Genomic DNA, 27,361 nt, shown 5'->3' on the forward strand with positions numbered 1-27,361 from the left:
ATGTGGTGGGAGTGGGCTGAATATAATCGAAACACATACTTCCATGATTCTCAAATAGCTAATAAAAATGAGAGGAAAATGGTAAAACAAAGTGAGAAGAAAATTTAAATATGGATGCTTAATTTAATGTCCTTGTCCTTATACTTGATATGCCAAGCTTTGCTTGCAAGCAATCCCTAACTCTGGCTGCTAAGAGGAAAGGAAAGGCTTCTGAGACATAAAGCAGGAGTAAAGCTTGAAGAACATGGTAGGTTCTGTTTGCCTGGAGTACCGCAGCACTGACTTCTCTCTAGCATGCTTTTGTCAGTGTGTCACTGGAAGGCTGGGTGTACTCATCCTCTTGAACCTGAGTGGATTTGTGGTGGGATTTGAAGTCACATGACTTCTAAGACTCAGTGGTAAGAGAGAATATAATTTCTCTACTTCTCATCTGATGCCTTTGCACTGAAGCTGCTGTGTCATGAAAATCCCCCAGTAAAAGACCCACCAGCAGAAGAAATGGACTTCCCAGCCACTAGCCCTGACTGAGTGACCTGGTGTTCCTACTATCAAACTTGGAAGGCAATTGAATGAGCCATTTTGTAACTAGGCCCTTGAGCTCTGGTGCTCTCTGAGATTAATGGTCTTTCCCTCCAGTCTGTGCTCAGGTTATAGGCTTACATGCAGTAATGGCTAATTTTCATTGTCAGCTTGACTGCATTTCCAATCACCTAGGAGACACATTCCTTAGAATGGCATTTAAGAACTGTTTAAGTGAGGATGAGACCCACCCTAAACATAGGTGGTGACATCCCATGGACTGGAGTCCCAGCTTGTGCTAAAAAGAAAAAGGTCAAAGCAAGCTAAGTTCTGACATTTACCTCTCTCCACTTCTCAATTTGGACGCAGCCTGACAATCCACCAATCCCTCAGCACTGTTACTACCATGCATTTCCTGCTGTGATGGTCTGCACCCTCAAACTGTAAGCCAAAACACACCTGCCTGGAGGCTGCTTTTATTTGGAATTTTGCCATAATAACATGCTTTAATGGAATAATTGTTATTGCTTGGAGTCTCTGCTTTTCTTGAGGTGGTTTGCTATATAGTAATACATAGCTAGGACTGAGAGCCATGCCTGAACAGGAGGAGCAGGAAACAAGACTTTCCATTCTGATTGGGTGGAACCTCTTCCCTAGGAGGCATGCAATAAATAAATGTGGGAGGCACTGGGATAGATAAGCTCTCAGCACTTCCGTTTGTTTCGATTCTTCAAAGGTCAGTGATGGGGTGTCCTCTGTCCCAGCATCAGATCTCTCCTCAGCCTTTGGCTACCAATGATCAGAAACCTTGAGTAACAGCCCCAATTTACCTGCAGTCAAAAGAAAAGAGGCAATTACTCTAAAGGGTATGTGGATAAAAGAAGTTTATTGGTTTTTTGGTGATCTCAGCTGTAAATAGACCTCTTCAAGTGTAGCGGCTTTAAGCAACACAGACATTATTTCTTCAGTACATACATTAGTTTCTGTGACAAAACATTTCACAGACACAGCATCAAGAAGGAAGGGTCTATCTGGACGCACAGTTTGAGGGCTTAATAAACATGATGGAGAAGAAGGCAGTGTGACAGACTGGCCACATCACATCAGCTGGCAGGAAACGGAGAGAGATTAGTGGTGGTGCCCTCCTTTTATTTGGGGTAGAGGTCATTTGTTCAAAATGGGTTTCCCTGGGACCAGGGCTACATTTGTTTGTGGGGGTTCCTTGGGGACTAATTCCTCTGTCCTCTGATTGAGGCCTTTCAAGCTCCCGGGCATGCTCTCTACCTTCACCTTTAAAGCCAGTCAGTTTGCGTCTCCTTGGCTCTGTATGTAGCATACCCTTTCATAGGATGCCTCGTTTTCAGCCTTAAGGAAGGCTGGGATTGCTTTGGGTTATTGTGACAAAACTAGGAACATTTCCACACCTCATATTTGGGGACATGCTCACACCTGTGAAGGTCTCTGACTCTCAGGTTAATTACAGGCTATTGGGACAGGATGTGGACAGAGTGAGAACAATTGTCTTACCTATCATAGAAGCAAAAATAGAAGGTGTATCCTGGAACTTAACTACCTAAAAATATGGTAGCATTTATAACACACACTCAGCTTTATGGTTTTCCTTTATTCTTTCATGGCACTTATCAGGGGAACTTGGCCTGTTTTTTCCCACTAGAATAGATTACTCATAAACATTCAATTCATATTCATTTATATGATGTTATGCACCATCAGCATATATTTCTGTGTTTAGAGCTGATGCTATTTATTATCTTAGGACAAGGGAAAAGTCGTAGTGTGCTTTTTTTCTCTTTCTTCTCTCTTATTACCGTACTATCATTGCCTGTAGTCATTAATTTCTTTTAATGCTTGAATCAGCAATGATGAGTATTAAAGATTTGGCTGACAAGATGGCTCAGTGGGTAAAGGTCCTTTCCACTAAGCCCGGTGACCATGAGTTTAGTCCCTGGGTTCTACATGGTAGAAGTGAGAACTAAATACTGCAAGCTGTCCTCTGACCTCTGCACACAGAGTGGCATGTACACAATGGCCCACACATGTACACACATATACATACAAGTAACATATGTATTTGAAATTTAAAAAAAATTATTTTTATTTTTCTTTAGCAAGAAGGATTTGGCTGCAAGCAACTAAACCAAATAATATGTTTTACAGATGGAAATATATAATCCTTGAGAAGAAATTCAGACAGATTAATCTAGGTGGCTGAAAGGAGTGGCTTTCCAATGTCATGGATAAGTCCAGGGATTTGCAGCTTTGTTTAGTTGTTTTTTTGATTGTTTGTTCTTTCAAGCTCTGTCCTGGTAGGAAAGAAGTTCTGTAAATCCAACGATTATATCTTCATATAGCCCTGTCTGATGGAAACACATTTTCTCTTGTGTGTTTTCGATGTCTCTGGGACTTGAGAGCAGGCCAGCTAGGTGACCACAGCTCACAGTCTTTCTTGAGACTTGCTATGAAAATTATATGGAAGTGTTAACACCTTAGGCCTTGACTCCAGCTAGAGGAGCTGGTTTAAGGCTGTTTAGTCATATACCTACCAAAGTGCATGAGTGTCAGCAGGGCATGGTGACCAGTTTCCTCTGGAACAGTGCTGCTCACTGGGGTGATTTCTGTTCATCAGGGGACATTTTCTCTTTCTCATTATTGGGAAGGTGCCATTGATGTTTACTGAGTAAGATGAGTGATTCTGGTGACTGTCCTACTGTGTCCAGGACAGCCTCCTCCCACAACACGGAATACCAGGCCCCACATGTCAGCAGTGCTAACATTGAGAAACTGTGTAACAGAGCAAGAGATTTGACAAAGTGAAAGCTGGACACGTCTTCTATTTCCTAGCTTTGGAAGGCTGGGTTCTGTGGTCTGTGTTGGAAGGATTCCTGGAAGAGTGTGAGTACCAGAGCTTGTCAAGCTGGAAGCCATGTTGAGGTGTACACCATCACAACGAGCATCTCTTGAATGTCAACCATCTTCTTTCATTTTAATTTTTCCTTTAAAAAAGATTTACTTAGGGCTGGGGCAGACACCTAGCAGGTCTGCTTCTGTGAAAACACCATATCCTGAACTTTCCTAGAGCAGCAGTGGTGGAACCACTATACTCAGAGCAGCTAAGGAACCACTGCACTCAAAGTAGCTGAGAAACCACTGCACTCAGAGCAGCAGGATTTTAGGATCCCAGAAGAAGCCTGAGTCCCAGAAGCTCGTCCACCCAGGAGCTCAGGATCGCAAGATCACAGAGACATCTGGACTCAGGAGTTCTGACATAAGCAAGATAACTGGAAAGACAGTCTCCAGTCAGAGACACTGAGTGTAGTTAGCACTAGAGTTAACCAGATGGCAAAAGGCAAGCACAACAATATAAGCAACAGAAACCAAAGTTACTTGGCATCATCAGAACCCAGTTCTACCACCATAGCAAGTCCTGGATACACCATCACACCAGAAAAGCAGGACTCAGATTTAAAATCACTTCTCATGAGGATGATAGAGGACTTTAAGAAGGACATAAACAACTCCCTTAAAGAAATACAGAAGAACACAGGTAAACAGGTAGAATCCCTTAAAGAGGCAACACAAAAAATCCCTTAAAAATTGCAAGAAAACACAACCAAACAGGTGAAAAAATTAAACAAAACTATCCAGGATCTAAAAATGGAAGTAGAAACAATAAAGAAATCTCAAAGGGAGATTACCCTGGAGATAGAAAATCTTGAAAGAATTAAACAAAACTATCCAGGATCTAAAAATGGAAGTAGAAACAATAAAGAAATCTCAAAGGGGGACTACCCTGGAGATAGAAAATCAGGAGTCATAGATATAAGCATCACCAACAGAATACAAGAGATATAAGAGAGAATCTCATGTGCGAAAGATACCATGGAAAACATTGACACAACTGTTAAAGAAAATGCAAAATGCAAAAAGCTCCTAACCCAAAACATCCAGGAAACCCAGGACACAATGAGAAGACCAAACCTAAGGATAATAGGTATAGATGAGAGTGAAGATTCCCAACTTAAAGGGCCAGTAAATATCTTTAACAAAATTATAGAGGAAAACTTCCCTAACCTAAAGAAAAAGATGCCCATGAACATACAAGAAGCCTACAGAACACCAAATAGACTAGGTCAGAAAAGAAATTCCTCCTGTCACATAATAATCAAAACATCAAATGCACAAAACAAAGAAAGAATATTAAAGCAGTAAGGGAAAAAGGTCAAGTAACATATAAAGGCAGACCTATAAGAATTACACCAGACTTCTCACCAGAGACTATAAAAGCCAGAAGATCCTGGAGTGATATCATACAGACCCTAAGAGAACACAAATGCCAGCCCAGACTACTATACTCAGCAAAACTCTCAATCACTATAGATGGAGAAACCAAGATATTCCATGACAAAATCAATTTACACATTATCTTCCCACAGATCCAGCTTTACAAAGGATAATAGATGGAAAACTCCAACACAAGGAGTGTTACTACAACCTATAAAAAGCAAGAAAGTAATCTTCCAACAAACCTAAAAGAAGATAGCCACACAAACATAATTCTACCTCTAACAACAAAAATAACAAGAAGCAACAATCACTATTCCTTAATATCTCTTAACATCAGTAGACTCAGTTCCCCAATAAAAAGACATAGACTAACAGACTGGATATGCAAACAGGACCCAGAATTTTGCTGCATACAGGAAAAGCACCTCAGCGACAAAGATAGACACTACCTCAAAGTAAAGGGCTGGAAAACAATTTTCCAAGCAAATGGTCCCAAGAAACAAGCTGGAGTAGCCATTCTAATATCAAATAAAATCAACTTTCAACCAGAAGTTATCAAAAAAAGATAAGGAAAAACACTTCATACTTTTCAAAGGAAAAATCTACCAAAATAAACTCTCTATTCTGAACATTTATACTCCAAATGCAAGGGCACCTACATTCAGAAAAGAAACTTTACTAAAACTCAAAGCACACATTGCACCTCACACAATAATAGCAGGGGATTTCAACACACCACTCTCAGCAACGGACAGATCATGGAAACAGAAACTAAACAGAGACACAATGGAATTAATGGAAGTTATGAACAAAATGGATTTAATGGTTATCTATAGAACATTCCATCCTAAAACAAAAGAATATACCTTTTTCTCAGCACCTCATGGTTCCTTCTCCAAAATAGACAATATAATTGGTCACAAAGCAGGCCTCAACAGATACAACAATATTGAAATAATCCCTTGCATCCTATCAGATCACCACGGACTAAGGTTGGTCTTCAACAATAACAAAAACAACGGAAAGCCCACATACACATGGAAACTGAACAATGCTCTACTCAACAATGAATTGGTCAAGGAAGACATAAAGAAAGAAATTAAAGATTTTTTAGAATTTAATGAAAATGAAGGTTCATCATACCAAAACTTATGCAACAAAATGAAAGCAGTGCTAAAAGGAAAATTCATAGCTCTAAGTGTCTACAAAAAGAAACTGAAGAGAGCAGACACTAGCAACTTGACAAAACACATGAAAGCTCTAGAACAAAAAGAAGCAAATACACCCAATAGGAGAAGAAGGCAGGAAATAATCAAACTCAGGGCTGAAATCAACCAAGTAGAAACAAAAAGAACTATATAAAGTATCAACAAAACCAGGAGCTGGTTCTTTGAGAAAATCTACAAGATAGATAAACACTTAGCCAGACTAACCAGAGAGCACAGAGACAGTATCCAAATTAATAAAATTAGAACTGAAAAGGGAGTCATAACAACAGAAACTGAGGAAATTCAAAAAATCACCAGATTCTACTACAAAAGCTTATATTCAACAAAATTGGAAAATCTGGCCGAAATGGACAGTTTTCTAGACAGATAACAGCTACCAAAGTTAAATCAGGATTAGATAAACCATCTAAACAGTCCCATAACCCCTAAAGAAATAGCAGCAATCATTAATAGTCTTCCCACCAAAAAAAGCCCAAGACCAGATGGTTTTAGTGCAGAATTCTATCAGACCTTCCAAGAAGATCTAATACCATTTCTCTTCAAACTATTCCATAAAATAGAAACAGAAGGAACACTATCCAATCTGTCCTATGAAGCCACAATCATGCTCATACCTAAACCTCCAAAGACCCAAGAAAGAAAGAGAACTTGAGAGCAATCTCCCTTATGAATATCAATGCAAAAAAAATCAATAAAATTCTCACAAACTGAATCCAAGGACACATTAAAACAATCATCCATCATGATCAAGTAGGCTTTATTCCAGGAATGCAGGGATGGTTCAATATTCAGAAATCCAACAGTGTAATACACTGTATGAACAAACTCAAAGGGAAAAAAATATGATCATTTCACTAGATGCTGAGAAAGCATACGACAAAATTCACCATCCTTTCATGGTAAAAGTCTTGGAAAGATTAGGAATTCAAGGCCCACACCTAAACATAGTAAAAGCAATATACAGCAAACTACTAGCTAACATTAAACTAAATGAAGAGAAACTTGAAGCAATCCCACTAAGATCAGGGACTAGAGAAGGCTCCCCACTCTCTCCCTACCTATTCAATATAATACTGGAAGTCCTAGCCAGAGCAATTAGACAACAAAAGGAAGTCAAAAGGGATACAAATAAGAAAGGAAGAAGTCAAAATATTACTATTTGCAGATGATATGATAATATACTCAAGTGACCCCAAAATTTTTACCAGAGAATTTCTAAACCTGATAAACAATTTCTGCAAAGTGGATGGATATAAAATTAACTAAAACAAATCAGTAGCCTTTCTCTACTCAAAGGATAAACGGGCTGAGAAAGAAGTTAAGGAAACAACACCCTTTACAATAGTTACAAATAATAAATAATGTGGCTCTAATAAGCAAGTGAAAGATCTGTATGACAAGAACTTCAAGTCTCTGAAGAAAGAAATTAATGATCTCAGAGGATGGAAAGATCTCCCATGCTCATGGATTGGTAGGATTAATATAGTAAAAATGGCCATCTTGTCGAAAGCAATCTATAGATTCAATGCAATCCTCATCAAAATTCCAAGTCAGTTCTTCATTGAGATAGAAAGAACAATTTGCAAATTCATTTGGAATAACAAAAAAACCAGGATATCGACAACTATTCTCAACAATAAAAGAACTTCTTGGGGAATCACCATCCCTGACCTCAAGCTGTACTACGGAGCAATAGTGATAAAAACTGCATGCTATTGGTACAGAGACAGGCAGGAAGATCAATGGAATAGAATTGAAGACCCAGAAACGAACACACACACCTATGGTCTCTTGATATTTGACAAAAGAACTAAAACTGTCCAGTGGAAAAAAGCATTTTCAACAAATGGTGCTGGTTCAACTGGAGCACAACATGTAGAAGAATGCAAATCGATCCATTCTTATCTCCTTGTACAAAGCTCAAGTCCACATGTGTTAGTATTCTGTCTAAACTCCACCTCCACAGTTATCTGGCAAAAGCTAGGTATGCCCCTCCCCACAGTTACCTGGCAACAGACAGATAGGCGTGCCCACTATAAAAGGGGCTGCTTGTCTCCTCCTCTCTCTCTTACTCTCTTACTCTCTTGCCTCTAGCTTCTCCTTGCCCTTTCTCCCTTCCCTTCCCCCTCTCTCCACATGACCATGGCTGGCCTCCACATCTCTCCTCTCTCTCTCCTCTTTCTCCACCATCTTCTCCCGTTTCTCTCCCTACCTTTGCCCTCTGCCCCGAATAAACCCCCTCCCCTTTGGAACTGTTTGGTCTGGTGTTGTCTGTTCCAAGCCGAGCGCTGAAGTCTAACAACGTGTATAAAGGACCTTCACATAAAACCAGATACACTGAAACTAATAGAAGAGAAAGTGGGGAAGAACCTCGAATTCCTGGGCACAGGGGAAAAGTTCCTGAACAGAACTCTAGCAGCTTATGCTCTAAGATCAAGAATTGACAAATGGGACCTCATAAAACTGCAAAGCTTCTGTAAAGGAAAGGACACTGTCAATAGGACAAAATGGCAACCAACAGATTGGGAAAAGATCTTTACCAATCCTACATTTGATAGTGCCTAATATCCAATATATACAAAGAACTCAAGAAATTAGACTCCAGACAACCATATAACTCTATTAAAAAATTGAGTACAGAACTAAGCAAAGAATTCTCAACTGAGGAAACTTGAATTGTGGAGAAGCACCTAAAGAAATGTTCAACATCCTTAGTCATCAGGGAAATGCAAATCAAAACAACCCTGAGATTCCACCTCACACCAGTCAGAATGGCTAAGATCAAAAACTCAGGTGACATCAGATGCTGGCAAGGATGTGGAAAAAGAGGAACACTCCTCCATTGTTGGTGGGATTGTAAGATGGTACAATCACTCTGGAATTCAGTCTGGCGGTTCCTCAGAAAATTAGACACAGCATTACCTGAGGATGCAGATATACCACTCCTTGGCATATACCCAGAAGATGGTCCAACATATAACAAGGACATATGCTCCACTATGTTCATAGCAGCCTTATTTATAATAGCTAGAAGCTGGAAAGAACCCATATGTCCTTCAACAGAGGAATGGATACAGAAAATGTGGTACATTTACACAATGGAGTATTACTCAGCTATTAAAAACAATGAGTTCAAGAAATTCTTAGGCAAATGGATGGAATGAGAAAATATCATGCTGAGTGAGGTAACCCAATCACAAAAGGACACACATGGTATAAACTCACTGATAATTGGATATTAGTTCAAAAGCTTGCAATAGTCAATATCCACTCATAGACCACATGAAGCTCATGAAGTAGGAAGACCAAGTGTAGGTGCTTCGGTCCTTCTTAGAAGGAGTAACAAAATACTCAAGGAAGTAAATATGGAGACAAAATGTGGGACAGAAACTGAAGGAGGGGTCGTCTGGAGACTGTTCCACCTGGATCTCCATCCCATGTGCAGTCACCAAAGGTAGACTCTGATGTGGATGTCAGGAAGTGCATCCTGACAGGTGCCTGATATAGCTGTCTCCTTAGAGGTCTGCCAGAGTCTGACATATTCAAAGGCAGATGCTCACAGCTAACCATTGAACTGATCAAAGGGTTCCCAATGGAGGAGTTAGAGAGAAAGAGCTGAAGGAGCTGAAAGAGTATGCGGCTCCATGAGGAGATCAGTGATACCAACCAACCAGAGCTCCCAGAGTCTAAACCACCAGCCTGAGAGCACATAGGGAGGGACCCATGGCTCCATCTGTATATGTAGGGGAGGATGGCCTTGTTGGGCATAGGTAGGAGAGGAGATTCTTTCTCCCATGAAGGCTGTTGGGCTCTAGAAGGGCATCCTGGGTTGTTGGCCATGCCCCCAGAACCCAGTGCCCTAACAGGAGATCTCATCTCCATTTAACTTGTATGGTCAGTCACGGAAGGCACAGGTAGAGGGCGTGACTAACAGGCCTCTGTCTTGAGATTTACATATTAATGAATTATCTAACGGCCGGGGGTGGACATAGCCAATTGAGTTTTCCTCTCCCTAGCCCCTCCTCTTTCCCAGTCCCCAATATAAAGGAGCTCCTCCTGGCATTTGCTGGGGGTGCACATCCAGTTCCAACTTTCACAGCATGATCAATAAACTTTTTCCACAGATTCCACATGTCTCCTGGAACTTTGGACTTTCTTGCGTATATAGGAAAACTCCCCATGGAAAAGCCTCCAGGACAGGCTTGCCACCACCTGGGGCCGGACTTACTACTGGGGTCCATGCTGTGTCTCCGCACCGCTGCTCCAGGGACTCTGCTGCTGTGCTGGTCCCAGGGTAAGCCAGAGATGGGGGGTCACATCCTCATAGAAGCAGGAGGAGGGGGGTTGGGATAGGGGGCTCCTGAGCAGTGGAGTGGGGAGAAATGGGGAAAGGGGATAACATCTGAAATGTAAATAAAATATCCAATAAAAAAATGAAAAAAAAGATTTACTTATTTTTATTTTATGCATATAGGTATTTTGCCTGCATGCTTACATATATGCACATCTCAAGCATGCCGGGTGTTCCCAAAAGTCAGAAAAGGAAATTGGATCCCCTAGAACTGTATTTACAGACTGTTGCCACATAGATCCTGGGAATCCAACCCCAGTTCTCTGGAAGAGCAGTCAGTGCTCTTAAACTTAAAAGGGGAGTTATTCCTTTGCTTTAATTTTCAAAGAGCAAAACTATCCCCATTAGTCCCCACAGACATCACTTCTCATTAATCATTGTTGTAGGCTAAGCCTGTAGTTAGACCAACCTTAAAGTGAGAGATCAGACTTTCTAATGTAAGCTTAGGCCACTCTTTCTTTGCATGTCAACACATTGAGAGTAAATTCTAACAATCAGTTTAATAATGATGAAGGAGGGGGAATGGTTTTGAGTGGGCCACAGTGGTGTCTGGACTAGAGTAGCTCAGTGGTAGAGCACTCATTGGCAATGATTAGAGCTACAGATCAAACTGATCTAGGCATCCATCACTGAGTCAATCTCTCTCTCTCTCTCTCTCTCTCTCTCTCTCTCACACACACACACACACACACACACATTTATACACACATATTGCTTTTGCTTATTACTCTGTTTTTTGTTTTTGTATCATGTATCTTTTCAAAGGTATATTCCCCCTTTGGTATGATACATTTTTAATAATAATTTCAGAAATGACATTTTCCTAGTTAGTTTTAGCTACAAACTTGACAGAGCCAGGAGTCAATCTGAGTGAATGGAGGAAAAATGCCACGGCAGTGTCCCGGAGGCTTTCCACGTGGTGGGTCCCACATACAGGAAAAAGTCTAAGGTTCCAGAGGCTAGAGGCTTTGGTGGTGGCAGGCCCCAAAGACACAAGGAAGTCTTTGGTTCCAGAAGGGTTTATTTTCATGGCAGATGGTAGATGTATCTGGATGTACCCCCTGAAACTCAGGGCAGACCTGAGTTAAAGAGGGAGGGAGAAAGGGGGAGATTCTGGGGAAGAATGTTTAATTGGCTCTGCCCTCTGGCCTTCATTAGTATATAAATCTCTCTAGAGCCTGAGGCCTGTGGTCACACCCTCTACCTGTGCACTTTGGGAGGGGCTGTAATGGCCTACTCGACTGAACAATGTAGGTCCATGGAGACTAGACTGCATGTCAGGACCCTGGGTTCTGGGGACATGGCAAAACACCTGCCATTTCTCCCTTGGAGTCTCGGGGTTCCAGGCCCATGCACAACCAAGAACCAAGATACCCTTATGCAGTCCCACAAGTGAACTTCAACTGAGGACATATTGCCCTATAGGCTTATCTGTAGGGTACTTTTTAAATTTTGGTTGTTGAATGATTGATGTTGAGAAGGCCCAGGCCACTGTGAGTGGCAACATTTATAGGGAGATAGGCCTGGGTTGTATAAGAAAGTCAGTGAGCAAGTCAGAAGAGCAAACCAGTAAGCAGCATTCCTCCATGGTCTCTGTTTGATTTCAATTAATGATGGACTGCTATCTGGAAGTATAAAATGGAATAAATCCTTTCCTCTACAAGTTCTTTTGGTCATGGTATTTACCACAGCAACAAGAAAACGAACTGGGAGAGTCAGCCCTCTGACTCTGCATCCATCTGAGAATGTTCCTCACTGGTTTGTGCTCCCTGTCAAATGCTAGTGCCTTAAGTAGAGCATTCCAGTTTAAAATATCTCCCTTAGGACCCTGTTACTTCCGTGCTCATAAGAAGTAGACAGCCTAGCATATCCTTTGTAGCTCTCATGGTCTAAAATTCAATGATAGTGTGTATGAGTGTGATATTTTGTTCTTAAGCTTTTTTTTATGCAGCATTTTTTTGTTCTTCATTATTTTGCTCTTCCACATATTATACAAATTTCCTATTAAATGCACGTTAGACCGCCTGGATATAAATTCATGTTGCTTAACCCTTTCTGCTGTTACAACAAAACAAAACAACAACAACCAACAAATGAACAAACAACCTGGGTCTCCTCTTCTGTGATAAGAATTTGCTCTTCTTTCCTTTCCATCAGTGTCAGTGTAACACTGTGAGGAAGAGCCTGAGTTCAAATCTTGACTCAGCCACTTATGATGACTGTGTTGCTCTAGGCAAAGCTGAAGTTTTCTGTTATTTTGTTAACTCTCTTATAAAACAAATATTCTAATAACATTGGCCATTTTGTTAGACAATAAATGTTAAATACATAAATACATGTATGTTCTTTTAGCACATTTTGACTACTGAAATGAAATGCCTCAGGTAATTTTATACACAGCAGAAATGTATTTCTTATGTTCAGGAGCTGGAGAGTCCTAGGTCAAGGCACTAACTCTTAAATCTGTTAAAACTGATCCTCCAAGTGATGCCCTTGTGTCCTTCCAGGGCACAGGGGCGCTGCTGTCACTCACAAGGGCATTGGCTATTCAGTCTGCCACTGTTGAACTTGGTCTTCAAGATCTACTGTTAGGGGTTCCAGAAGTATTCAGACCACAGCAAATGCTTAGAAGAATATGTATGATTTATTATATTGATAATAAAACTGTTATCTTAATTAATATAATTATGTTTACAATTACTTGTTCAATTGACTATGTTTTTATCCCAATAAACATTTTTTTATAAATGTGCGTGCATGTGTGCGTGCGTGCGTGCGTGCGTGCGTGTGTGTGTGTGCATATAAAAGTCAGAACTCAACATTGGAGCAGTTCTCAATTACTCTTCACCTTATTTTTTGAGGCAAGGTCTCTCCCTGGTCCTGGCATTTGCTGAACTAGCTAGACTACATGACCAATCAGTCCCAGGAATCCTCCTTCCTCCACTTCCCTAGTACTGGGATTACAGGTATACCACTGCAGTAGGCCTTTTTCATGTGTGTCCTGGGATTCAAATTCATGGTCTCAAATTCATGCAGCATGCACTTTGCTAACTGGGCCATGTTCCTAGCACTCATAAAACATGACTAGCTAGTCCTTTAACTAATTTTGAAAAAACAAATTATTATGTCTTCTGAGTGCAAATCCTGGATTATGCCTCTGAGGATTTAAGTGTGTGCATTAAAAGACCATCTTGCTGCATTGTTATCTTCGGTCTTGATTCAGTTTGCTGATTGACATCAGGGCCTTTCTTCTCCAGTAGTAGAAGCTCATGACCATTGGAGGTGGGTGTGTGTCCTTGTGGGCTAATGCTGTGTTCGGAACTCACATCTGTTCATCTGTGGTGTCATTCTGATTGAGTGTTTGCTTTACTGAGTACAGTGGGAGAACTGGGCAGCAGTTGGGAGACACAGGCAATTTGGGGGTGGGTTCCTATTTCTTCCAGTCCTTGTAGACCAGCTCCCAGGTACTAGCTTGCCTCACTGACCCTAGCAGCTATACTCAGTGCTGGTGGCAGCGAGGGCGAGGTGTGTCTGGGGGATACGTGTGTTGCTGAGTCTCCTTGTTCTGTGTGTACTTCTTCATATCAGCCATCACTATATATCTAAAATAATCTTGTCACTGACCGTTTGCAAGCTTGTTTGTCTCTGAGAGGTGAGGGTTTTGTGTGACTCAGGCTCCTCAGGTCCTAGTACTGCTTTTACATAGAATGATCTACTTCGTATGAGTCAAAGAATCAATACAGCCCCTTGGTTTCTCACCACAGTAAATGTGTCTACCCATGCAGTGTCAGCCTGCACAAATCTCACCTACACAGTTCCTTTGAGGCCGTATCAAATGTTACATTCACTCTTACTGATCATCTAGGCAGTGCTCTGGATAAGTGGCCAGCTGATGGTGCTTCTTTTAAGATTTTAATGTATATTTAAAATTATTTTTTTTTCTGAGATAGGCATGATGGCTCAGCACTTGGGAGGGTCAAGGTAGTAGTTAAGTCAGCGGCAAACCTGGGCTACATCTGAACCCTACACATGTTATTTCTGATTTCCACATTGGGATCTGAGTTGGCATATAGATTTGTTATTAAAGAACACAGAACATAACAGGGAGAAGACACCTTTGGGTTCTTTTTATTCTTTTATGAGTACTTTAGAAACACAGGATGTTTTAAATATGTAAACATACCAAGAACAATATTATCAATACCTGTAACTAGCAGCCCATATTTAACTATTCCAAACAAGTAACAATATTTGCTTCAGCTTTTAAAAACCCAAAGTTCTCACTGTGCTTCCTGGCCTTCCCTGTTTCCCCTCTTTCGTCCTCTCTGGCCAGTTGCTGTGCACCTCCTGCCTATGCCAGCCTTTCTATTGTTGTTGCGTACTTACCACAGAGATGACTAGCAGACAGGTGTGTTTTCCTGGCATTTAAGATATGCCTGAATGGTCTCAGTTCCCCCAGTGCTTCAGATCACGTCAGGAGTAAAACCTTACCTTGGTTGCATCCTGACTGCCTTTGCTACTTGCTATTTTCTCTTTTTTCCTATCAGTTAACATCATGTATCTAAAATAATCTTAGTTGCTGACCTGTTGCCCCCACACTTCCTGTCTGCCCTTGTGAAGGCTGGGGTTCCATGTTACCTGGGCTGTTCTGTAAGAAACTCAGAGCGCAAAAGAAGTAATAGCCAACCAAAATGTAATGGTAGAGATTCCACTTCCGTTATATTTAATGTTTTCCTTTCTATAGGAGGAGGTATGTCTAGTGCAGTGGGGTACTCACCAGAGAAGACTTCTCAGACATAGATTTAAGTCAAAAGACAGTCTTTATTAGCCAGCCAGTGACTATGCTAGAATCCCAGTGTAGCCTAGAGCCTTTCTCAGGGTGAGATTTTAAGCACAAAAATCATGCATGTCCTGGCTTGGACATACTTCAGTCAACAAGAACAGGTTGCCAGAAGCAGAACCACAGAAGCCAAAAAAGCAAGGCTAGTACATTTAGAGACTTTCTCAGAACTGAGGACTTTGATGGATTAGGCTGAGTTTTAGCTTTAGCAGAGGGTGCTGTCTACATGCTGAGTGTTATAGCTGGATGGTCCCTCCATCATGGAGTCAGTGGTGCTAAGGTCTTGGTGCCTACTAAGGCCTGGGGCCCCATTATGTCTAGACTTATTTTTTTATAGACTTTTGTTTTCTTTTAAATTAAACAAAAGGAAAAACTGTTGATAAGAGCACAGACAGTATTCAAACATAGAAAGAAATCAGATCGTCTGCTGGAATAGCTGAAAGCACTTGGCCAAAGGAAGAGAGTGTGGTGTTCCTAAACAGGGCATTCAAAGCTCTGCCTGATCTGCCTGACCTGCCCTCTGCCCTCTCCTGGTCCTGAGATTTCCCACCCTTCACCTGCCTGCCACTGCTTTCTCCCATCCCCCTCCCTCACTCCCTAAGGTGCCCTTTGTGGATCTCTCTTTGAGGCTACATCCATCCTTTCTGTCTGAGACAGGGGCTTCCTCAGCAGCAATCACTGCTGTGGACTATTCCAAACTTATTGTAAACCCCAAAGTAGAATCTTGTGTTATTAGAGTCAGGGGGAAAGATCTTTTTGTGGTTTCGCATAAGTCAGTATTGCTTTTCTATGAGCATGTTTATCTCCTATTTTCAAGTTTGAAGCTTTAAAAGGGAGCCCTGCTTATGACTTCCAAATCCCTAATCTGAAATTATTTTCTTTCACTTTGAGACATATATTAACCTTCTATCTAGAAGAAGGTGAGATTAAAAAACAAACAAACAAACAAACAAACAAAGATGACACACAGGGAAAAGGGTAGTGGAGGGAAGAGATGACTTCTATATGGTCCCTTCATGGTGGCTTACGGCTTCGCACCTATTAATGAGCAGAATGATTTCAGTTGGGAAGCCAAAGACAAATAGAGCCCTTAAACTATTTTAAAACATTTAAAGCTACTTTGCCTTAAAGGCAAAAGCTCCCAACCCGTTGCTGACATTCGTTTGCTGTCACAACAGCGTTCTAGTTTCATGGTATGGTTTAGAGAGCACGTGATCGGCAACAGTGAGTCCAGGACTAAAAGGTCCAGCCAGCACTAACTTCATTAGCATTCGTCTGCTCATTCGTTCTTTCAACTTGTCCTGAAGCTCATAATTAGTTTACACTTCATGACTTTAAAAAACAAGTAGCACTAGCCCAGGTGTAGGTGTACATGTGTTATCTGAGTACTCGGGAGGTATTTCCAGGACGATGAGGAGTTCAAGGCCTTCCTCAGCTCCACAGTGAAGCAAAGACATCCTTGAACTATGTAAGATCTGTCTCATAACCAAACCAAGCCAACCAACCAATAAAATAAATCAGAAGAACCTCTACCCCCCCCCCCAAGAAAACAAAACAAAAAGTCAAGTAAAAACCAAAACCCCAGTGCGCTTAGCCTCTTGTCTCAACAGATGTGAGAGGAACACTCTGGGAATTATTGATGAGTTGAAGTGAGTGGAGAGAGTTCAGTATAAATGTTTTCTTCCGATGTATTTTGAGTGGCCAAACTAGGCTGCGAGGGGGTTGGGGAAGTGACTTTACACTTTTGATAAAGAAAGTCTGGTTACCACTGCAAACACCCAGCTTTTGAGTGAAAAAGCGAGCGAAGTCAAATAGCTCGCGGGTCAGGACTCACTATCCTGGAGCCAAACTTTCTCCATCTCTCCGGCTAGGTCACCGCGGAAAAGCCGCAGAGGAGGAAACGCTGGGTTGAACACTATGTTGCCCAGTTAATGTCAGCCTGGGAGTCACCTGAAGCCTTGGAGCTACTGCACCCAGGGAGCAAGCTTCTCTTTTCAATTCGGTCATTTCCGTGGGGAATTGCGGCACGCGCAGGGCTTGGGTGTGGCGATGTCGAGACGGAGCTCACATCTCCCGGATTTCCAGCTTCTAGCAAATCTACTCAGCTGAGCCAACCACAGATGATTCGGGCCTTCCTTCCTGCAACCCAGGGCCCGCGAATGACCGTGACCCCGTGGCCACTGCCCAGCACCAAAGCTAGGCTGCCCGCTCGGCGCGTGTGAGCTTCTCTCCAAGTCGCTCAGCGCGGGGAGGCGGATCCCCTTCCCTGCGCACAAGTCCTTATATGCACCGGTTGCACCGGCCCGCCTTTACTCCAGCCCCACAAATAATTAATGGGGGGAGGGAATGCTGCTTTTTCCCGCTGTCTCTCCCCACCACCCTTTTTACCATTAGAGTAACTGAACGCAGTCAAGAAACCCCAAGATACGATCGAAGAGCCATTTTGGTGCAGTGCACAAATTGGACATATTAAAAAAAATAGCTTTCAGGTTCCTGCACAGAGAGGTTCAAGAATGGCTTTTTAAATTCAGCACCATTACCCCCGCAAAAGCTGGGGCGGAAAGGGTGCGTACCCCTCCCCCACCCTGGCTAGTGGCAGAGGGACCCGGTCAGGAAGCGCGGCCTCTCCCCAGTCGGAGACCACGCCTCCCCCCTCCTCCCAGGAAGCGGTGATAGACAGTTCTGTGTGGTTCTCCACCCCCACCCCCCCAGCTGAGTGGAGGAGTTGATATGTCTCATTATAACAGCCAATGCAGCCGCCATCCACGCACAAGCAAAGAAGCATGTCCCATTTAAATACACCCACGCAGCCCCAGCGCCCTTAGCCGATCAGGGCGCGCAGCCCACACGCACCAAGGCTCCGGGCTTGGAGATCCGCGCAGGTCGGGCTCCGGGATCCCGCGGATCGACGCTCTCGGAAGATCGGGATCGGACTCCTGTTGGGGCCCGGGTGGGCGGGGGAGGCTGGGCCCCGGGCCTCTCTGGCGGACAGCCGCATGAGGACGCGAGCGAAATAGACCAGGGTGGAATTGCCAAGGAAGACGCTTCAGGGTGGTTTTGGTCCATTTCTGCCGCGAAGAGTCGACATGGCGAGCGACTCCCCAGCTCGCAGCCTAGATGAAATCGATCTCTCCGCCCTGAGGGTGAGCAGAACGTGTTTTTGCCTTTCTTTCCTATGGTCTGGGGCTGGAAGAGGGAACGTTCCCTGCCTTCCCTTTCTGATTCCAGGACAGCCGAGGGGTTCTAGGCTGAGCCCCTACCCTTGCAGCAGGGGCTGGGCTCCCCTTGTGCTCCTAGGCTGTTCCCGAGGCTCCGCAAGGAAGCTGGTGGAGCTTATGTCAGTTTCATCTTCGATCTGTGTAAGAGCATTACATGAAAGGCTGGTGTGTGTGTGTGTGTGTGTGTGTGTGTGTGTGTGTGTGTGTGTGTGTATACCCGGGCAACCGTCTCGTGCCAAGGCGCGAGACCCGACTGCTCCTTGCTGCAAAAAGATTCTCCTCGAGAAGAAAGGCACTGGCCCTTCACGTTTGCCAGCTACCTGCAAGATGCCATCGTGAGCTAGCTGTCGCCACCAGTGAACCCTGCCGCTCCAGGGGAGCAATAATTGCTGTTCTGGGCTGGTCTTGTAGGTGGTAACTGACTCCCTTCCCTGGTTCTGCCTCCTGTGCAGGGGCTCTGGCTGAGCTTTCACCAAACGCTAGTGTGCACTCACCTTTATCTGTGGTTTGAACTCAGCCCTGCCTATTCCTTCCCTTGGTGACTGTGACCTTTCAGTTTTATGGCTGAACTTCAGCAGGTGAAAGAGACGCTTAACAGCGTCTCCCCACCACATCGGAACTCCCTGGAGAGACTGTGTGTGTGTGTGTGTGTGTGTGTGTGTGTGTGTCTCCCAGGTCTGTGACCAGTCCTTTGTAAAACACATTCCCTTTCCCCAGCCCGGCCGCTTTGCCTTTACCTACTGAAACACCTCAGACGTCGTTCCATTGTACTGAATAAGACTTCAGTGATCTAGAATCCATTTTGCTGTTGTTTGAAAATCAGACTGCCAGGAATCCCATTGCAGCCCCGACACTTCCCCGCCCCCATCTCTAATCCCAGCACACTCCTTCGGGGAAGGGGGCCGAGCGTTCTTGCCATTTTAATTAGATGCTGCCTGCCAGGAAGGGGGTGAGGAGGGGTGGTGATGGTGGCAGCAGCAGGCATCTGAGAAAGATTGGACACCAATCTCAGTTCGACTAGTTTCTTCCTCTCCTGAACTAAAAATAAAATAAGCAGCAAATGCATATGCTTGATGCCTGGAGGGTAGGTGAGACCTAAGCCATGGTATCTCGTGTCATCCACTGCCAGTAGGGGTGGAAGTTCAGTGGTCTTCTGGAACACATTGTTAGATGGATGCTAAAATCTTGAGGCCATTTACCTGTGTCTACAAAAGCTTTTCCTGCCCTTACCTTTCTCTACAAACATTTTAAGGGGCTAGATACCTGTCTGATGGAAGTGATACTTTTTCTTCGGGCTCCAGGAACCTCTTTTCTTCCCTTTCCTTGAATCCGTGCCCCTTTCCTTATCTTTTGGTCCAGAGAGGTAAAGATTCAGAGAGACAGCTTTGACTGCCCTTTGAAATGGCCTGTTGTGATAGTGGGGCAGCAAAAGCTCATTCATGCATGATTACAGTAAGCTGTCTGTTTCTCTGGTGCCCGAAGGCCACATCCAGAACCAGTGAGTAGCTGAGTGTGGGGGCTGGGAGCAGAGTGGGTGCTTTAAACAAGCGAGGCTTCCTCTTCACCCACTGTGTGTGCACTTTTGCTCCACTTCTGTCTGGGAGTTGCTGTGGTGTGAGTTAATCAGGTGGACCAGACTTGGGGAAGGAGGAGTGGCTAAGAGGTAGAGGCCTGAACAATGAGGCAGGCTTGTGATTTAGCTAAGCAGGAATCTTAACATCACTCTCCCTGATGTGATTTTTAAGTTAAGGGGCGGGGGCTAGCTTCTGTGGGCAAGGTTTTCTGAAATACCAAGCACAGAACTTGTCATCAGAGCACCTTGATTCACACTTGAGGAGACCTGAGCTCTGCTACGTGTATTTGGAACAGATATCTTTGTATGATTTACTGAGATTGCTCTTTGTCACACAGGATGCCCAATGAATTCTCTGCCTGCACTAGGGTGTGCAAAGAGCTAGGAAACCAGCTACTCCCAGTGTCTGGGGAGCTACTGGCTGGAAGACTTACATGCAGATGGGCAGACAGTTGTACTCAGCAGGCCTGGGAGATTCAGGCAGTCTTGTGGTGGGCGAGGTGTGCAGGTAGGTTTGTCTCCGAGGGCTAGAAGGTGATCCTCACAAACAAGAGCCTGCCTCCCCAGATGTGGAGAGGTTGGTTCCTAAGCTTGCAGAAAAGTCCTTCTGAGGAGACCCTGACCCTGAAATGCAGGCAAGGTCAGGGAGGCAGCCCTGCCAGCCCCGAGGACACCCCCATGGCTCTGTAATGTATACAATCAATGCTCTGTGTAGGCCCTGAGCTTGGTGGTTTAAGAGCAGATCCTGGCTAGAGAGGCCTTTCTCCTTCTGACTTTGGGGCCTTATTGTTCTCAGCCAGTGATCCCAGACTGGGCCCAGTCTAAAATTCTCCCCAATAGGAACAATGCATAATTCAGACCAGAGCAACTGGTACCAGCCCTGACATTTAAACCACACAAGATTTGGGTGGGTTTTTGTTGTTGTTGTTGTGGTGGTGGTTGTTTTGTTTTTGTTTTTGAGTGAAATGAAGTTGGGTTTTTGATTAGAATTCGATTTATTAAGCCCTCATCTCAGAGTTCATGAAGCTCAGCTAAATCTTGAGTGTTAGGTAGGGGGTGGTTTCATAGATGAGAGCTGAAAAAAAATCACAGAACACTGGACCATTCCCATAATGTAACACTCAGGGGAAATTAAAGCCAAGAGAAGTAAAGTTTGTTGTCCAAGGTCACACAGTCAAGGGGGAAATAAAAGTAGCCAGAGTATGGTTCCTGACTCCTCAACCTGTTCTCTAAGACACATCATCTGTAGCTGGAAATGAAATCAGTGAGATGTTTTCTGCTGATGGGGAGAGCAAGAGAAAGAAATCTCTTGATGAGGGGCATGGATTTTTTTTTTTTTTTTTTGTCTTGAGAGTGAAAAACCTGCTAGAAACAGGGAACTTATCAAATCAAGTGACCAGAGCTATCCAGCACCTTTGGAATTTATCTTGCCTAGCCTTCTTTTAATCTCTTCTTCGCAGGCAAATAGAGATCTAAATCGTGTAGGCAGATGGTGTCCTGCGTGGATAACCTCTCTCAGTAACCCGTCTCCATCTGAACATGTCCCAAGGGGTCCGTCCAGACATGCACATTATTCAGACGTCTCTCTCTGTGTGAGGTTTCTGGTGTCCACACATGCTTTTTACAATTGCTGGAGATGCGGATATTACATATAGTATTACGAACATAAATTCTATCCATGTGGGTGTATGAAAATGTGTATGCATGCGCACAGACTACTGCAAACAATCTTCTTATTCAGACCTGGGCTTGAGTCATGCTTGCTTCAGACCTCACTGTATTAAAAGATGAAATTATCCACCATGATGCTGCATTGCCTATGAGGTGCGCTCAGCCCAGAAAGCTTTTTGAAGACGATCATGTTTCTGAGCTGGAGCACACTAGCTCTGCTATGCTTGGCCCACGGCATCGAGCATTCAAGGTCAGGGGTTCTGACCTCAGCCTTTCAGCTTGGGGCAGGACTCAGACATACTTTTCTAGTTGAACAAAATTAGATGACTTATACCCGCCTTTTTCCTCCCCCCTCATGTCTTTCTGGGCCTAGCCACTCTCTTTTTCCCATGTCCCTGCCCCTCCTGTATGTGTGTGCAGCATTTGCATATGTAAGTTGATACACCCATGTGTTTAGCTGGCATGTTTGTGTGTGTGCGTTCGAATGGGGAGACCAGGGGTCAGTGTCAGGTGCCTATTTCTCTGACCCTTATTTTTGTTTTTATTTAACTTTACTTTTTTATGTGTTTGGGTGTTTTAAATTCATGTATGCCTGTGCACGACAGCATCCTTGGAGACTGCAGAGGCCAAAAGTAGATGTCTGATCCCTTGAAACTGGAGTTACAGATGGTTGTGAGCTGCCACATGAGTGTAGGGAATGAAACCCAGGTCATCAGGAAAAGCAGCCATCTCTCCGGGCCTCTCCACTTTACTTCTTGAGACAGGTTCTCTCACTAACCCTGCAACCCACTGATTGAGCAAGACTAGCTTAGCTTGTCTCCAAGCCTCAGGAATCTTCCTGTTCCCCCTCCCCATCTCCTTACAGTCACTGCCACATACAGCTTTTTGTGTGTGTGGCTGCTGGGGATCAAAACTCAGGTCCTCACACTTATGCAGCAAGCACTTTGCCAACTGAGCCATCTACTTCTCCATCAAATTCCAGATGGAAGAATCAGTCTCATCTGGAAAGCTCACATGTACCTCTCAACTGCACTTTGCATGCTTGTGCTACTGGGGCTGGGGTGGTGAGGTTTTTTTTTTTCCCCTTCCTTACAAGTTCATTAAGGGCCATAGAGTCTTTTTAACTTAGTTATTTCATTAGTTGAACAAGTGATTGGATGAGTGAATGAAGAAGTGAATGAGCATATGGATGAATGAATGCATTAGTGAATGAGGTGGAATGGTCACAAGCTCCCGGGCTTCTTGTGCACATCTTATTAGTTCTGTGACATGGGGCATGCCTAGGTGTCAGCAGCACAGAGATGGAATGACAACTTCATGTCTTCATCATCCTGGATTCTAAAATCAAAGGCTTTATTGCGCAGCACTTAGGTCACAAGGCAACGTACTAATATGCCATTAGATAGAATTTTATGGGAAGCTCACCAGTGTTTGATTCCAGTGACTGCACCTTGTGAAAAGGCTGAAGGACAGTTTTTTGTGTGTGTGTGTGTTTATCTGTTTTTGTTTTTTTTTTTTGAGACAAGTTGTTAAGATATAGCCTAGGATTGTGTGAAGCTTACTCTGGCCTATACTAGCTTTGAATTCTGAATAGTTCTGCCTTTGTCTCTCGAATGCTGGGATGGCAGATGTGTGCCATGGTGTCTAGTTCAGAAGACACACCTTTTAGAGTGTGTGCATGTGCACATGTGTCTGTGCATGTGAAAGCCAGAGATCAATACAGGTTTCTTCCTCAATTGCTCTTTATGGAACAAACCTCTTTTCAATAGCACTGAAACAGACTTTTATCTTATGTGCTCATTTGACCTTGTACACTTTCCTGGGTCCTCAGTTGAGCTTGGTTCTAGCATAGACCCTCATTACAGAGAAGCAAGGCTCGCCCAGAAGCCTTTTAAAGGTTACGGTTTCTAGGCTAGGATCAGTCAACAGCCTTATTCATTAAGGCTCTCTCTCTTTCTTGTCTTCTTTCCTCTTCTGTAAGGATGAGCCATTATTCAAATGCAAGCACCTTTATTATATCATGTCTTTTCTTGGTTTTTCCTTTTTCTAAAGGGAATGGGAAGGGAATGGACATTTATAATGACACACTAATATCTCAGTGCTTAAAACCTGGTCAGAGATCTCTCGAGACTTAAAGAATTCTTGAAACATCATTAATTCATTACCCCAGAGCACTTAATTAAATTTGGTCTAAAATGAGATTTTAGTAAAGTTGCACGGATTGATGACAGTATCTTAAAATGACAGAGGCTCAGCTGTCTTCCTCTGGATGCATTTGTTGCTTTTCTGAGACTTTGAACAGGCTTTTAGTTTTTTGTTGTTGTTTCTCAATGACACAGCCTCCCAATAAGATAGGATGCAGTGACAGCTATCAGAACATCAGTGCTATAGGCAGAAGCACTTTTAGTGTTCGTTATTAACTGGAGTAATCTTTAATGCAAAGTCTAATACAAGTCTCGGTTTGCTGTTTGCATAATTATCTGCTTAGAAGATCATGGGGTATTTCATTGATGAAAGAATTTCAAATGCTTTTCTTCATCAAAGTAACACATACACACATCTCTAAGACTCTTTGAAATCTTGTATTCTGAGTCTTGGCCCTTCTTTCTGCTCTAGAATTAGTCTATACTCCCAGCTTTGACACCGCTCCTCTTTCAGTGAGAGTGTCCCTCAGGGCTGCTGTCATTGAATCCTGGCAGCCATGCCCAGTTGAGTGCAGCCATCCTCTATACTGTCAGAATTTGGGATAGCTGGAGTCTGAGAGACGTTTCAAAGCCACATTACTGCTCCCATCCTGGGGGCAGGGTCTAGTTTTCTTAGGGGTGGGGTGTAGTTCTCTTAGAAGGAAATCTAATTTGTTAGCATCCTGATGAGAATGTCAAGAAAATTCTCATGATATTTTTGAATTAAATCTTCTTCTGTGCGTATAAATGTGAGGTTTCTATGGGAAAGATAGGGGCCTGCTGGATGCTTTCGCCCATTCTGATGGTGAGATTGTTTTTCTTCAGAAAAAGATATTCCCCTTTATCTCTTCCTATTTGAACAGATTGAGTCCAGTTATATCAAAAAAGATACCCTGAATCTTGAAAATACACTCTCCTCCACTCCAAGCATAAATATTCCTTCAGACTATCTATTATATGAGGCTCCATGTCTCCACTCTTCTCTGTAGCTACTGTGACAACAAGACCTGCCTCCTATATCTTCACAAGTAGCCTTCCCCTTACCAGCCTTACCATGGCATCCACATATGTCTTTTTAATACACATTTTCTTTCCAGTTGTTTCTTTGTACCAGGTCTTCTTTGATTCCCTAGCCTAAGGGCCAAAGCCTAAGCTTTAGCAAGTATCTAAACTAGTTGCTATGCAGCTGGATCTCCCAGCATGCTCTTTACCTTTAATGGTTGCCACTGCCACAAAGAGCATTTCTCTCATCTGATGGAATATGCTCTTTATGACACACCCTACCTTATTCTCCTTTAGGTCTTTACTTTCCCAATAACAAACATACACAGTTATGGTTTCCAAACAGTTGTCCTTGATTTTTCTCTGTTAGAGTTTCTCTCTGCCACTTACAGATCTGACCACGTACCTCTCTCAGTACCTTCTTAGCTTAGGTCTGCTAGACAACAACCTTCCTGAAACAATGCATATGATTGCTCCTCTGGGGATCTCCTCCAGGGTCTTTCACACAGCAATAAATAAACACTACATGGACAAATATACAACTGACAGTCCTTCTAGAGGGTCTGAGGGTGGTGCTGCCTGAAGTGGTTCTAGAAACTCCAGAATCGTAGCCCCATTCTGGTCACAGCACAGTCTCAGGGAACATGCACTCCATTATGTACTGTAGGTGACATGACTAGAGAAGATGTCTCTTAGGGAGGGAACACCTGTTACAGCACAATTTCAAAGACACCAACCATAAGAAATACAGCACCATGTTCCATGTAGGAAAGCCCTTGTTTCTACAGTAATCTTCCATTTCTCCAAAGTCTGTCTTGAGAGATTTCATATTGTGAGCATTAGAACCTAAAGACTGGTGTGTGTGTATACTTGTTCACATGCACATACACATGTGCAAGCACATGCATGCTTACACACACGGTCTTTTTAAAATATACTTGTGATGTTTAGGACAGCTATTATTGAAAAATAGTAACAGGTAGGAAGGGTCATACTATTGGGAACCTGTGGGTAGATGACCTTGAATTTTCATCCTGACAGAGATACCATGGGTGGAAGGTGTCTAACAGATGATGGAAGGTCTATGCTGGTTGATTTTTGTGAACTTGATACAAATCTAGATATATCTGGGAGTTATAACTGGGAGGATGAAATCTTTGTTGAGAAAATTCCTCCATAAAATTGCCTGTAGGAAAGTCTGTAGAGCAGTTTTCTTGACTTACAATTTATGTGGGAGGTCTCAGCTCACTGGGGGAATGCTCCCTCAGGGCCAGTGGTCCTGGATGGTGTAGGAAAGCAGGTCAAACAAGTGTTAGAGCAAGCCAGCAAGCAGTGTTCTTTATGGCCTCTGTTTCAGGTATTGCTTTGACTTCCCTTAATGGGCTCAGATTATGTAAGCCAAAGAAATCTTTTGTTCCCCAAAGCTGCTTTTGGTCATGGTCTTTGTCATAGAAATGGAAAGCAAAGTAGGGTAGACTCATGGTACCATACCGGAGCATCTTTGTGACATGGCAGTGGCTTTTCCAGATAAAACAATCTCAGTAAGCAAGAAAAAGGCAACAGTCTTTGACGGTGTAGTCTTCGAGGTAACTCGTCAGGTCCCGCTATCTGGTCTGTAATTCAGGTTAGCCTTAGTCAGTGGGGAAGGAGAACACACAGAATCATGCTGCCAGAGACAAGCATCAGCAAGCGCCTTCCAGAGGCTGCCTGCACACAGAGGTTTTCTTTGATGGATTATCTCTTCAGACTATGAGAGCAATGCACTGCCTAAGGGGCAGGTCTTTGCTATACATCTCTAAGTCACCCACCTATTGACTATTCAACCCAGGCTTTAAACATTTATTTATTTATTTAAACATTTATGATTATTTTGAATTAAAAGAAATATGTACACCACACCCAACTCATGCTTTGTTTTTAATGAGATCTTGCTGCATGTTTACCAATATTCCTGGTGTTTAGAACAGTGCCTGATGCATGGAGCATGATAAATACTCATTAAGTAAATATCAGCACAGTTTATGAAGTAATTATTTTGTATGTAAAGGATCACATTTATTCATGTTGCTTCACACACTGAAAAAATTGGCGTGCCAGTTGCTGATAGAAATAGAACATAGGACAAAGCCAGCCAATCACTGACTTCAGAAAGGATGTAAGGACGATCCACCTCTCACTGTGTTTGGATACCTAACTGTTCACACATCTGTCTATCAATCTTTCTATCCAGGGCTTAGTGCATGCAGCAACTTACCTCTTTTTTAGTGTAGGGACTGGAGCTCAAAGAAGATGCTTCTTTTGTAGGATGAATCTCCCAAAGTACAGCTGGGGTGCTGTCATTGTATGTCACTCAACTGGTTTGCTAATATTCGAGTCATCTTAGAATGTCTGCTATTCTTACAATACAAAAATAAACTTGGCAAAGAGATTCTGGCAAAGTTGCTTTTATATATAAATAAAGTATTATTCA

The 27,361-nt window shown here is 43.1% G+C and overlaps 1 protein-coding gene across 1 annotated transcript in view; it reads left to right on the forward strand.

Annotated features, from left to right (window-relative positions):
* The first annotated feature begins 17,981 nt into the window (after positions 1-17,981).
* Positions 17,982-27,361, forward strand: part of Tnik (TRAF2 and NCK interacting kinase) — a 399,376-nt gene continuing 389,996 nt past the window's right edge. The window contains exon 1 of the mRNA XM_028762118.1: positions 17,982-18,387. Coding sequence (XP_028617951.1) covers positions 18,331-18,387 — 57 coding nt within the window. The 5' untranslated portion in view covers positions 17,982-18,330. The remainder of the gene's footprint in view (positions 18,388-27,361) is intronic.

This window comes from Grammomys surdaster, unplaced genomic scaffold (assembly GCF_004785775.1).
Source record: "Grammomys surdaster isolate TR1022 unplaced genomic scaffold, NIH_TR_1.0 62, whole genome shotgun sequence".
Lineage (NCBI taxonomy): Eukaryota > Metazoa > Chordata > Mammalia > Rodentia > Muridae > Grammomys > Grammomys surdaster.